This window comes from Palaemon carinicauda, chromosome 2, assembly GCF_036898095.1.
Source record: "Palaemon carinicauda isolate YSFRI2023 chromosome 2, ASM3689809v2, whole genome shotgun sequence".
Classification (NCBI taxonomy): Eukaryota; Metazoa; Arthropoda; class Malacostraca; order Decapoda; family Palaemonidae; genus Palaemon; species Palaemon carinicauda.
In genome coordinates, this window is record NC_090726.1 from 195,234,918 (window position 1) to 195,248,683 (window position 13,766).

The 13,766-nt window shown below is 43.1% G+C and overlaps 1 protein-coding gene across 1 annotated transcript in view; it reads left to right on the top strand.

Annotated features, from left to right (window-relative positions):
- The window catches only part of LOC137622791 (coiled-coil domain-containing protein 174-like), a 48,799-nt gene that overhangs the window by 699 nt on the left and 34,334 nt on the right, over nucleotides 1-13,766 (top strand). Inside the window, exon 2 of the mRNA XM_068353390.1 lies at nucleotides 11,061-11,263. Within this exon, the coding sequence (XP_068209491.1) occupies nucleotides 11,061-11,263 (203 nt within the window). The remainder of the gene's footprint in view (nucleotides 1-11,060; nucleotides 11,264-13,766) is intronic.

The following is a 13,766-nucleotide window of genomic DNA, read 5'->3' on the forward strand; positions in this document are numbered from 1 at the left end:
ATGAAGCTTACCTTAACCTGTTGGTTGATAAAGATGTGCTGCTGCTTTGAGGAAAACGTGAAGCCGTTGCGAAGGTTCCTTGACATGCATGAGAATTTTAATTTGTAAAATTAAATTGTGTCTCTGGCACAAATCCACTAGTTTTTCAATATTCCCCGAATAAGTTACAACAAATTCATTGTAAGTTGGGAAACAGTCAGGACAAGAAGATGGAATTTCAACTTCTTGTGCAACATGAGATGACATGCTTGCTATGGCCTCCATGTCTAAGAACGAAATGAAATGCTTGGGTAAGATAATGTATTGTCGCGCTGTGATTGGCCAAACATGTATGACGTCATAGTGGATAGGCGCTGTGATTGGCCAAATGTGTAAGACTTCATAGTAGACTAGTTTGTCTGTGGATTATAGTGGTTACAGGGCTCATTTGAGCAAAAACAAGACACAGTCAACAATAACAACAGACTTAGAAAAAATCTGGGAGGAAGACAAGAGTAGCGTGAGTTTGATCGTCGATATTTCGACTATTATTGATTTTCACTAAATTATCTCACTCGTATACCACTATTTACATACATTCCTACACATTCTAGTAAAAATAAATTGAATATCACTGATATCTTCATGCGGCCTTCTCCTAGACATTAACCGCAATGGTAATCTGAAGATCCTTAGGCCAGATATCAGGTATCGAAACTGGCTTCCATATGCATTCCCTAAGTTAGGTTAGGTCTGCATAAGAATTACAGCAAGATTTTGATTATTTTGCTTTATTCGGCTATTAAAATTTTATTCAATGCGATACCTCTTTTTTCAGTGAGCTAAGTTATTTTCAATATTAAACTTACCCGATAATCATGTAGCTGTCAACTCCGTTGCCCGACAGAATTCTACGGAAGGGATACGCCAGCGATCACTATACTAGAAGGGGGTGTACTCACCAGCGCCACCTGTGGCCAGGTACTGCAGTACTTCTTGTTGACACCACCTCAATTTTTCCTCTGTCGTGCTTCCGGCAAGACGTTCATGGATACGTTTATAATTTTGGAGTCTTGTTCACGGTTTTTGGTGAAGTATTGCTCTAGATTTCAGCTTTCGCTATACTGGAAACTTTTCTATTAGCTTAGATAGCTTTTATTTGATTTGATTAATGGTTAACGATCTTTTGCTTTATTTGGAATCCCCCTTGACTAGCTCTTTGATTCAAGATGTCCGACCTTTCTCAAGCCCCTCCCCATAGACGATGTAGGACTTGTAATAGGCGTATTCCGAAGGCCTCGGTTGATCCTCACACCGCTTGTTCCGACTGTAGGGAAATATCCTGTCAGTTGGAAGATCGATGTGAGGAATGCGCCGGACTTTCGGAACTTGAGTTTGTTCGATTCCTTAAATATACCACTAAGTTAGAGAGAGAGAGAGTTAGGAGGAGTTCTGCTCGCTCTTCGCTTTATTCCTCACCTCATGATCCTCAACCTTTTCCTCCCCCTGTAGTGGCTACCCCCGAACCTACTATTTGTGCTCAGCCTGATATGTCCGATGTTTTGCGTGCCATTCAGGCTTTAGGTGACAAAGTGGAATCGGTAGTGAGTGACCACAAGTTCCTCTTGGCGGACGTCAAGGAACTTAAGGTCAAAAGTGCAGTGGGAAGTGGTAGTGCCAGTGCTGTGCCGAGTGCTAGTGTCAGTGCGGTGCCGAGTGCTAGTGTCAGTGTCAGTGTTGTGCGTGAGGGTACTTCTGTGCGTGCCAGTCGTCCTCCCAGTCCGGGACCTCTTGCAAGCTCCCAAGCCCAGGGGAGAAGCAATGTCGAAGGGCAAAAGGGTTCGGCAGGCCTTGATCGGCGCACAGAAGTATCCTCGGTGGTTGCGGGCGTGTCTTACAGAGACCGTCACTCCCACCCGCAGACGATTGAGCCCTTATTTTCCTCGTCTGCAGAAGAAATTTCGGGGAGAAAACGCTGGACTCAGGTCTCAAGACCTCTTAAACGTAAAGTCCAGACCTCAAGAGTTCAACAACCCGGATGCAGTCATTGGGTTAGCTCTGACTCTCCGCAGTCATCAGGTGACTGCACACCTCCTAAGAGAGGTAAGGCGATGCCTCAACAGACCTCATCTTCTGTTAAGGCTTTGCCTCAACAGACCTTATCGTCTGTTGATCCCAAGATGACTTTGCTGCAGTCCATGCAGTCGCAGCTTGCGGTCTTAATGCGTGAGTTTCAGGCAGAGAAGGTTACACCTCCTCCTGCGAGCGCTCCGCCTCACCGCAGTCCAGTCTGCCAGACGTACGAAGTTGAGGTTCCTCAAGCTACCTTACCGCGTTCGGAGTTGCCAGTTACCAGCGTTGTGCAGCAACCTCCACCTTCCTTAAGGCAACCTCAACAATGGGAACAGGAGTCTTATGCCTTACATCCTCCTCTTCCTTTGAGGCAAGATTTTCTTGCGGTTAGACCATCTTCGAGGCAACAACCTCTTGAGGTACGACAACCTCTACCATCCTTGAGGCAGCCACCTCAGCTCTCGCAGCTGCTACCTCAACTTTCCTCAAGGCGAGAGCCTCAACTCTTGAGGCTAGCACCTCAAGAACCTCAACTCGTGAGACAGGAACTGCGTTCTGCGCAGCCGCTACCTCAACTCTCGCAGCTCACACCTCAAGAACCTCAACTCGTGAGACAGGAACCTGCTACTGCGCATCCACCTCAACCCTTGAAGCAAGCGCAACTCTTGAGACAGGAAACTCATGCTAGGAGTCAGCCACCTCAACGCATGCACCTACCTTCCTCTACTCTACTTGACCAGTCTTTGCAGCCTGAACCTCAGGTTTTAATACAGTCGCCTCTCTCCACACTTGCTCCTCAAACCGCCGCAGAACCTCCTTCATCCCAACCTCTTGACTTTGTCGTTACCAGCCCTCATCCTCTTCAACAGAGACTTGAGGATGAAACCGCAAGTGTTTATGCACCCGCTTGTCAGGACTCTGCTGTTCAGCACACCGCTGTAACTTTACCTCTCGCTTCGCACCACTCTGGTGATGAGGTTTCTGAGGAGGAAGCTGCGCACCTAGATGATCCCTCTTCGGACGTGGAGGAACCCAAGTCTTCTCCTCCCTCCATTGACTTTCGCAAGGTCCTGGCTCTTTTCAGAGAGGTTTACCCGGATCATTTTGTTTCTGCTACCCCTCGCTCTCCTCCATCTGAGTTTTCGCTAGGCATGCAACCTGTTAAGTCGGCCTATACTAAGCTCGTCTTTGCTAGATCCTCTAAGAGAGCTTTAAGAATGTTAGGGGATTGGTTGCAGTCCAAACAGCAACTAGGGAAGACTTCTTTTATGTTCCCTCCTACTAAGCTGACTTCTAAGGCGGGCGTATGGTATGCCACAGGAGAGGAACCAGGCTTGGGAGTCCCTGCCTCTGCCCAGGCTGACTTCTCAAGTTTGGTCGACTCTCCACGTAGATCGGCTATGAGGCGCTCTAAGGTCTGCTGGACCTTTTCCGACTTAGACCACTTCTTAAAGGGTATATTTCGTGCCTTTGAGATTTTCAATTTTCTCGACTGGTGCCTGGGGGCCTTGAGCAAGAAGACTGCCCCTGCTGACAAGGACTCAGCCATGCTTATAATGTCCTGTATGGATAAAGCAATTCGGGATGGGTCCGGCGAACTTGCATCAATGTTTGTTTCAGGAGTACTCAAGAAAAGGGAACAACTTTGCACTTTTCTTTCTACTGGCATCACCTCTTGTCAAAGGTCTCAGTTACTTTTTGCTCCGCTTTCTAAGTTCCTGTTCCCGAAGAGCTTATCAAGGATTTGTCTGCGGCCCTTATTCAGAAGGACACTCATGACCTTGTGGCCTCTTCAGCTCGTAAGGCTAAGGTTGCTCCTTCAGTTCCCAGAACTTACCGCACCCCAGTGGCCGATACTCCTGCTACAAGATTTATTCCGCCCTTTCGTGCCAGAGCCCCCAGCCGAGGAAGTACCCGTCCAGACTCTTCCAGGGGCAGGTCTAAGAAAGGTCCCAAGACTTCAAAAGGCAAACACTGACTCTCCTCCTCTCCAGACAGCAGTAGGAGCCAGACTCAAGACCTTCTGGCAAGCTTGGGAAAGAAGAGGTGCAGACGCCCAGTCTGTCAAGTGGCTAAGGGAGGGTTACAGGATACCATTCTGCCGCAATCCCCCTCTGACCACTTCTCCCATCAACCTCTCTCCCAACTACAAGGAAAAGGACAAGAGGCTAGCGTTACACCAGGAGGTGTCGCTCCTGTTACAGAAGAAGGCAGTGGTGATAGTCCGGGACCATCAATCCCCGGGCTTCTAAAACCGTCTCTTTCTGGTGGCCAAGAAGACAGGAGGTTGGAGACCGGTGCTGGACGTCAGCGCGCTCAATGCTTATGTCACCAAGCAGACGTTCACTATGGAGACGACGAAGTCGGTCCTAGCAGCGGTCAGGCAGGAGGACTGGATGGTCTCGTTGGATCTGAAAGACGCTTACTTTCACGTTCCTATTCATCCAGACTCCCAACCTTTCCTGAGATTCGTTTTTGGAAAGGTTGTGTACCAATTCCAAGCCCTGTGTTTTGGCCTAAGCACAGCTCCTATGGTGTTTACGCATCTGATGAGGAATATTGCAAAATTCCTCCACTTATCGGACATCAGAGCCTCCCTTTATTTAGACGACTGGCTGTTAAGAGCCCCCACAAGTCGTCGCTGTCTGGAGAGTCTCAACTGGACTTTGGACTTGATCAAGGAACTGGGTCTATTGGTCAACTTAGAAAAGTCCCAGCTCATTCCCTCCCAATCCATCGTTTACCTGGGAATGGAGATTCGGAGTCAGGCTTTTCGGGCTTTTCCATCGGCCCCAAGGATAAGCCAAGCCCTAGAATGCATCCTGAGCATGCTGAAGAGGAACAGTTGCTCGGTGAGACAGTAGATGAGTCTAACAGGGACCCTGTCATCGTTAGCCCTGTTCGTCGAGTTAGGGAGACTCCACCTCCGCCCTCTCCAATTCCATCTAGCAGCTCACTGGGACAAGGATTTGACGCTCGAAGCAGTCTCTATTCCTGTCACCAAAGAGATGAAGACTACTCTCTTGTGGTGGAAGACCAACATCCTTCTCAAGGAGGGTCTATCGTTAGCGATTCAGACCCCCAATCTTCATCTCTTTTCGGACGCATCAGACTCGGGCTGGGGCGCGACCTTGACCGGACAGGAATGCTCGGGAACATGGAACAAGGAACAGGAAACGCTCCACATCAACTGCAAGGAGCTGCTGGCAGTTCATCTGGCCTTAATGAACTTCAAGTCCCTCCTGTTAGGCAAGGTGGTGGAGGTGAACTCCGACAACACCACAGCCTTGGCTTACATCTCCAAGCAGGGAGGGACCCATTCGAGGAAGCTGTACGAGATAGCAAGGGACCTCCTCATTTGGTCAAGAAGTCTAAATCTCACTCTGGTAACGAGGTTCATTCAGGGCAACATGAACGTCTCAGCAGATCGCCTCAGCAGAAAAGATCAAGTCATCCCCACGGAATGGACCCTTCACAAGAGCGTGTGCAACAGACTTTGGACCTTGTGGGGTCTGCCTACGATAGATCTGTTCGCCACCTCCATGACCAAGAGGCTTCCTTTGTACTGTTCCCCAGTTCCAGACCCAGCAGCAGTTCACGTGGATGCTTTTCTGCTGAATTGGTCCCATCTCGACCTATATGCATTCCCGCCGTTCAAGATCATCAACAGAGTCATTCAGAAGTTCGTCTCGCACGAAGGGACACGGCTGACGCTGGTTGCTCCCCTTTGGCCTGCAAGAGAATGGTTCACAGAGGTACTACAATGGCTGGTCGACGTTCCCAGGACTCTCCCTCTAAGAGTGGACCTTCTACGTCAACCTCACGTAAGCAAGGTACACCCAAACCTCCACGCTCTTCGTCTGACTGCCTTCAGACTGTTGAAAGATTCGCTAGAGCTAGAGGCTTTTCGAAGGAGGCAGCCAGAGCGATTGCCAGAGCAAGGAGGGTATCCACTCGTAGAGTCTACCAATCCAAGTGGGAAGTCTTCCGAAGCTGGTGCAGAGCCAATGCAGTTTCCTCTACCAATACCTCTGTAACCCAAGTAGCTGACTTCCTATTACATCTAAGGAATGTGAGATCCCTTTCGGCTCCTACGATTAAAGGGTACAGAAGTATGTTGGCTTCAGTTCTCCGCCACAGAGGTTTGGACCTTTCCTCCAACAAGGACCTTCAAGGCATCCTTAAATCTTTCGAGACTTCTAAAGAACGTCGTTTATCCACTCCAGGCTGGAATCTAGACGTAGTCTTAAGGTTCCTTATGTCTCCTAGGTTCGAACCTCTCCAGTCAGCTTCCTTCAAAGACCTTACTCTCAAAACTCTTTTCCTCGTCTGCCTTGCAACAGCTAAAAGAGTTAGTGAGGTTCACGCCTTCAGCAAGAACATTGGGTTCACATCCGAATCAGCAACATGTTCTTTACAGCTCGGATTTTTAGCTAAGAATGAACTTCCTTCACGTCCTTGGCCTAGATCGTTCGAAATTCCTAGCCTTTCCAACATGGTGGGTAACGAGCTAGAAAGAGTTCTTTGCCCTGTCAGAGCTCTGAAATACTATCTTAATAGGTCAAAACCTATACGAGGACAGTCAGAAGCCTTATGGTGTGCAATCAAGAACCCTTCGATGCCTATGTCCAAAAACGCAGTTTCGTATTATATAAGGCTTCTGATTAGAGAAGCCCATTCTCACATGAAGGATGAAGACCTTGCTTTGCTGAAGGTAAGGACCCACGAAGTGAGAGCTGTAGCCACTTCGATGGCCTTTAAACAGAACCGTTCTCTGCAGAGCATTATGGATGCAACTTATTGGAGGAGCAAGTCAGTGTTTGCATCATTTTATCTTAAAGATGTCCAGTCTCTTTACGAGAACTGCTACACCCTGGGACCATTCGTAGCAGCGAGTGCAGTAGTAGGTGAGGGCTCAGCCACTACATTCCCTTAATCCCATAACCTTTTTTAACCTTTCTCTTGAATGCTTTTATTGTTGTTTTTTGGGTTGTTACGGTAGGCTAAGAAGCCTTCCGCATCCTTTTTGATTTGGCGGGTGGTCAATTCGTTCTTGAGAAGCGCCTGGGTTAGAGGTTGTGTAGAGGTCCTTTAGTATGGGTTGCAGCCCTGTATACTTCAGCACCTTAGGGTTGTTCAGCCTCCTAAGAGGAACGCTGCGCTCAGTAAGGAAGACGAACTTATTAAAGGCAGAGTAATGGTTCAAGTCGACTTCCTTACCAGGTACTTATAATTTCATTGTTATTTTGAATAACTGATAATATGAAATACGGGATACTTAGCTATCTTATAGTCATGTACACTGGTTTTCACCCACCTCCCTGGGTGTGAATCAGCTACATGATTATCGGGTAAGTTTAATATTGAAAAATGTTATTTTCATTAGTAAAATAAATTTTTGAATATACTTACCCGATAATCATGATTTAATTGACCCACCCTTCCTCCCCATAGAGAACCAGTGGACCGAGGAAAAATTGAGGTGGTGTCAACAAGAAGTACTGCAGTACCTGGCCACAGGTGGCGCTGGTGAGTACACCCCCTTCTAGTATAGTGATCGCTGGCGTATCCCTTCCGTAGAATTCTGTCAGGCAACGGAGTTGACAGCTACATGATTATCGGGTAAGTATATTCAAAAATTTATTTTACTAATGAAAATAACATTTTTCTTAGCATTTATTTTTTACGGCCATTTAACCACAAATGTTAGTTCCACTGAGCCTATGCATATATGTACTTTAACATGTTTTGGTTCCATCTACTGTTTCTTGTCAAGGCTGCCAGAGATTTTATGTGAAGGATTAAAAATCTTATTGGTGAGAAATCACATATCTAATAAATAAGTTGGATAAAAAGACATTTCTAAAAATACTGCAGTATTTCATTTTAAATTGAGATGTCAATGAAGATTTGTGAAGTTTTATGTACGAATGAATTCTCATTAATCTCTCGTGCTTGGTATATTGATTCGGTGATGGATAAGGCTGTCATACCTGCTCCAGGGGGGATTTTGCAATTGTGATTAACCGTTATCATCTCTACACATTTTTCCTTTGTACTTTGCCTTTTTCAGCATTGTAGACTGCTTCACTGTGAGGATGGGTAAATTCTCATGCTTCCATGTAAGACTTGGTATTAGTTGATCCCGCTTTATTCTCTAAAGCTCTTTAGATACTTAATGATCTGTACTTAGCTGAAGAGTTCACTTCAGTTGCAATTGCATCTTATATGAAGTTTTCATCAGGTCTGGGGAATAATATTTAAATTTCCCACATAAGTTAAGTAGCTTTTCAGGTTAAGCAAAAGTATTGTGTTGATAATGAAACAAAATTAATTGATTTACAATCTGCAGATGTAATATGTACTTCTGCAGATGTGGAAGAATAAGAAGTTAACAAATTTACCTTGATTAACTTATTTGGGTACTTTTCAGTAGTAAGGTCACGCAAGGTTTGAAAAGAAGATAATTTTTCACATTCAAGGTCTGCCTCTGTTTTCTTCCTCTTCCTGTACCACAGGTCGAATTGATGGAGAATCAGCTGATTTCCCAGTTTGTTCACCACTCGATACGGGGCTGCTGTGCATGCGTGCAGATGTTTCATTTTAGCCGTAGACGTACTAGCAACTACATTTTACTCTCTAGAATTAATTTGTGTTGAGCTAATGGCGGAGCTTGAATAATTTAATGGATTCATATGATATGCTACATAAGTCATATGTGATTATTTTGGAGTGCTTAATTTAACGAGTGGAGGGATATAATGAAACAGACTACGAACTTGCTCTTCTGATTCACAATCTAGTTGTCTAATAAAGTGACAATAGTCCATTTCTTTTAGCGATGCATATTTGCACCGACTTGCAGTGGTGCCCTTTTAGCTCGGAAAAGTTTCTGGATCGCTGATTGGTTGGACAAGATAATTCTAACCAATCAGCGATCAGGAAACTTTTCCGAGCTAAAAGGGCACCGCCGCGAGTCGGTGCAAATATGCATCGCTAAAAGAAATGAACTACAGTATAGGATTGTGGCAGTGCAAGAGGTTAGCTGCAGAAAATTGCATAATGAAATTTCAGAACCCTTACTGAAAGAAACACTATTAACACTAGGCTCAACTTGGGAAGTTAGGTTACGTTTGGCAATGGGCATGTAGGACCATAATTACTGCTTTTAAGAGAAGATTCACTGTACGTCTGAATTATAAACAAAGAAAGCTAGCAATGTCAAGAGGCGTGTCATCATCCCAGCTATAGACTAACCTAGACTACTCTGGATTTCCCCTGAACTAAAAGCAAGTTTCCTTTTGCACTTTGAACTCTTAACTTGATCTAGAACCAGTGAAACACTTTTCCATGAGAGGGACCGTGAGGAAAACGCAATCTACACAACAGATTTTTAAATCAATATTGCCCCCAACACGACACACAAAGAAAATGTGGATCATGATCGCCCAGAAACAGTTACCTTGAACACACAGCAATGGTAACAAATCAAAGGGAAGATAATCTGGTAGCAGGTTGGCCAGGGCATCAGGCACCCATTGAGATAATACCGCTAGAAAGTTATGGGGTCCTCTGACTGGCCAGACAGTACTACATTGGATCCTTCTCTCTGGTTACAGTTCACTTTCCCTTTGCCTACAAATATACCGAATAGTCTGGAATATTCTTTACTGATTCTACTCTGTCCTCATACACCTGACAACACTGAGATTACCAAACAATTCTTCTTCACCCAAGAGATTAACTACTGCACTGTAATTGTTCAGTGGCTTCTTTCCTCTTGGTAAGGGTAGAAGAGACTTTTTAGCTATGGCCAGCAGCTCTTCTAGGCGAAGGACACTCCAAAATCAAACCATTGTTCTCTAGTCTTGGTTAGTGCCATAACCTCTGTACCATGGTTTTCCACTGCTCTTACTTGAAGGTACTCTCGGGCACTCTTTTTCTATCTAATTTCTCTTCCTCTTGATTTGTTAAAGTTTTTATAGTTTATATAGGAAATATTTATTTTAATGTTGTTATTGTTCTTAAAGTATTTTAGTTTTCCTTGTTTCCTTTCCTCACTGGGCTATTTTCCCCATTGGTGCCCCTGGGCTTATGGCATCCTGCTTTTTCAACTACTGTAGGGTTGTACCTGGGCAAGTAATATTAATGATGATAATATTAATGATAATAATAATAATAATAATAATAATAATAATAATAATAATAATAAAAATAAAAATAATAATAATGTCTAAACTAAACTGAAGGGACAGAGACTTGGGGGTTTCAGTTCTGGGCTTCTTACTACTTACCACTAGAATGATCCATTCTTTTGCTAAAAGCAGGAGTTTATCGAAGGGAAAGAAAATGAGAAAGTTTTAAAATTTCTAAAATTGTACAGATAAGTGTCAATTAAACAGAGCTTCTAGAGAATAATCAGAGGAGATTCATAGAAATAATACTGTACAGTAATGTTAAACTTTCATGTTTGCTTATCCATATATAAATGCAAGAATACAGTACAGTATTTGAAAAAGGGTTATTAAATATTGTTATACAGCATATGAAAAACTGTTCCTTACAAACCTATTTTGTTAACTTAATAAAGAAGTAAATTTCCTTCTATATTTGTAATACAGTAGTAAGGTTAGTATGTAGTTTATTCTTATTTCAGAGTTCTTAAGAAAGAAAAATTAGATTACACTAATTGTAAAAACTTATTTTTCTCATTAGCCATTTGGTTTTGGAGTTTGTGGCAATTTGAGCATTAGTGTAATTTGTCCTGTATTAAATATTATTTTTAGAATTTGTTTTTATAATAGTTAAATTGTATGTAACCTATTCTTAGGATGATTCTGACAGCTCAAGCGGCTTGGTAGTATAAAGAAAACTTAATCTAACATCAACATTGTATTACATATAGTGTAGTTCACTTCTATGGAACATGTTAAATTATGATGGTGCATAATGCTTTTAACTGTAATAGAAGTGTTGGTAATGTGAAATACATTTACTGTATGTTCCAGCTTGTTGGGTTGCGAGCAGAACTTCACAAGAAGCGTGTAGAAGCTAGTAAGCAGTGTGGTATCCAGAAAGGTTTTACTCGGAAAAAGGAACAGAAACCTGGCAAATCAAATTCATTTAATTATCAAAATGCAGGAGTTGCACTTAGAGATATCAAGGACAAATTGCAAGAAAAGGAAGAGTCTCGAAGTGAAGAAAATATCAGGTAGTGTATAGAAATCTGTACTTTATTCCTAATTGAAATTTTTTGTATTGTTTTATAGAATTCATATGCTATGTATTTATCTCTATGTACAAAATATAAAGCTGTAGAATAGGTTAGATTATATTTAGTAAATAATGATCATTGGGTAAGTGAAGTCCAGATGGGATATGTGTTTTATTCCTTTTCAGACTACAATATTTCACCGAAATTTCCGAAATTGACAAGTCAGACAATGAAGCTAAAGATAATTCTCACTATTGTCTGAATGATGTATAAGGACTGACTCCAGACTTTGGTTTATCCCTAACTTCTTTCAGTTCATATTTATTCCGACTGGAATATCAAGTTTCTTCTTTTAGGAGGAATACAATATACATCAGCATTAGCAAGAAGTAGATGTTGATTTATAATACGGTGGTTTGTGGATGAAGTGCAGGTGAGGGAAATGCCCCACCAGCCCATTTTTACTTTGGCCATTTTCACTAATGGTTGTGGTCCTTTCACTCTCCCCATCAGTTTGGGAGTTGAGCCTCTACTTGAGCATTCTTGTGATTTTAGTTTTTCAATATCAAACTTACCCGATGATCATATAGCTGCATCCCTGCTGCCCGACAGAAAAAACCTACGGGAGGAATACGCCAGCGATCGCTATACAGGTGGGGGTGTACATCAACAGCGCCATCTGTCAAGTAGGTACTCAAGTACTCGATGTCAACAACGAACCAATTTTCCCTCTGTCGTGCCACAGGCAAGACCTACTAAATACGCCGTCCCTAACTGGATTTGTTTTCACAACCATTTGGTGAAGTACACTTTTCCAGTTTTGAGCTTTCGCTATGCAGGGGTTTTATCTTCATTTCAAAACTTGAACTCGTTTTTGATAGATTTAATTATGATTTAAATGGCCGACCCTTCCCTTAGACGGAAGTGTTGGTGACGAAGAGAGTATGGACTCTCTTTCACTTTTAAATGGCCGACCCTTCCCTTAGACGGAAGTGTGTTTAGGTTTTTGGTAATTTTGCTTAACAAGTTATAGATCTATTTATTTTATATCTCTCCGCCTTTATAGGCCTCTTCGATTAACTTTCCATTTTTTTATAAACTTATAAAAATTAATTTTTATGTTTGTTTATATGCAACCTTTCCTAATAGTAGGCGGTCCTTACTTGGAACCGAAGTTAATTAACATTGAGCCCGTCATATCGTATTTACCTTTTAAGAATTTATACCTTTTTAATTTTAATGTTTTTGAAAGAATTTCTTTGATAGTCTCGTACTGTTTTCAAAGTTGAACTAACGTTTAGTTTAGTCTCCGCAGTTGTTGACGTTCAGAACGTTCAACATGCGCTCTATCGTTACGATAGAGAGAGAGTATTTCACGGTTTCACGTTGCAGTAAGAGTAAACCGATTCTAGCGTTTCGTTCATTCTTTCTTAGCTTAAATGGTTTAAATTCTAAATAAAGGACCTTTTTATTTGGGAAACCTTTCAGTTTTTTCCTTTAGCAAATAATATGGTTTAACGATATTTAATTGGGCTCTTCTCTCAGGTTCTAAGTCAAGAGAGAAGAGAGAGAGAGATAGAGACGGAGGGAGAGAGAGGAGAATAAACGTTTCGTTCAAGCGGGTAACGTTGTTCTCGTTTTTTTTTCTCTTCTCCCTAGTCGCTGTAGGGGAAGAAGGTAAAACGTTTCTAGAGTTTTATTCTTGTTCCCAGGCTTTATGCGGTGAGAGATTTTAAACGTAGTTTATTTGATCTAGTGTTTACTGTAGTCTCTTTTCCAGCCACTGAATTCTTTATCTTTAATTATGTTTTTCTGTTGCATTGTAAACTGTTTTCGCAATTACTACCTTTTAATGAAGGATAGGATTGCGTGTTTCAGGTGGAAATCAGTTAAAGTTTCGATTTCAGTGAAATAAGTGCAGACAGAAAATCAAAAGTGATAAAGTGATATGCGCAAAGTGTTACAGTGTTGCGTTCGAGGGTTCGTCTGTTCGTGCCAGTTGTTCACCTAGTCCGATACCTCTTACAAGCTCCCAAGCCCAGGGGAGAAGTAATGTCGAAGGACTTATGGGTTCCACAGGCCTTGATCGACGAACAGACGTTTCCCTCCGTGGTTTCGGGTGTATCTACACACGTTGCCGACGTGATCACCCCACCCACACAAAGACGAGAGAGCCCATTTATTCCTCGTCTGCGGAAGAGGTTTCTCGCAGAAACCATGGACCAAATCTTGCAGCTTTTTAAATGCAAGTCGGTCCCTTCCGCGCAAGTCCAACGGCCTAGGTGTAGCCACTGGGTCAGTTCGGACTCGCTGCAGTCATCCGACGACTGCACACCTCCCAAGAGAGGCAAGGTGGTACCGCAACAGGCAGTAACTCCGTCTGTTGCCGCACCAGCTGTTTTAGACCCTCAGTCACAACGGACAGTAGCTCCGTTGTTGCCGTATTTTGTAGACCCTAGTGGTCCATGCTGCAGACTATGCAGTCTCAGCTTGCTTCCTT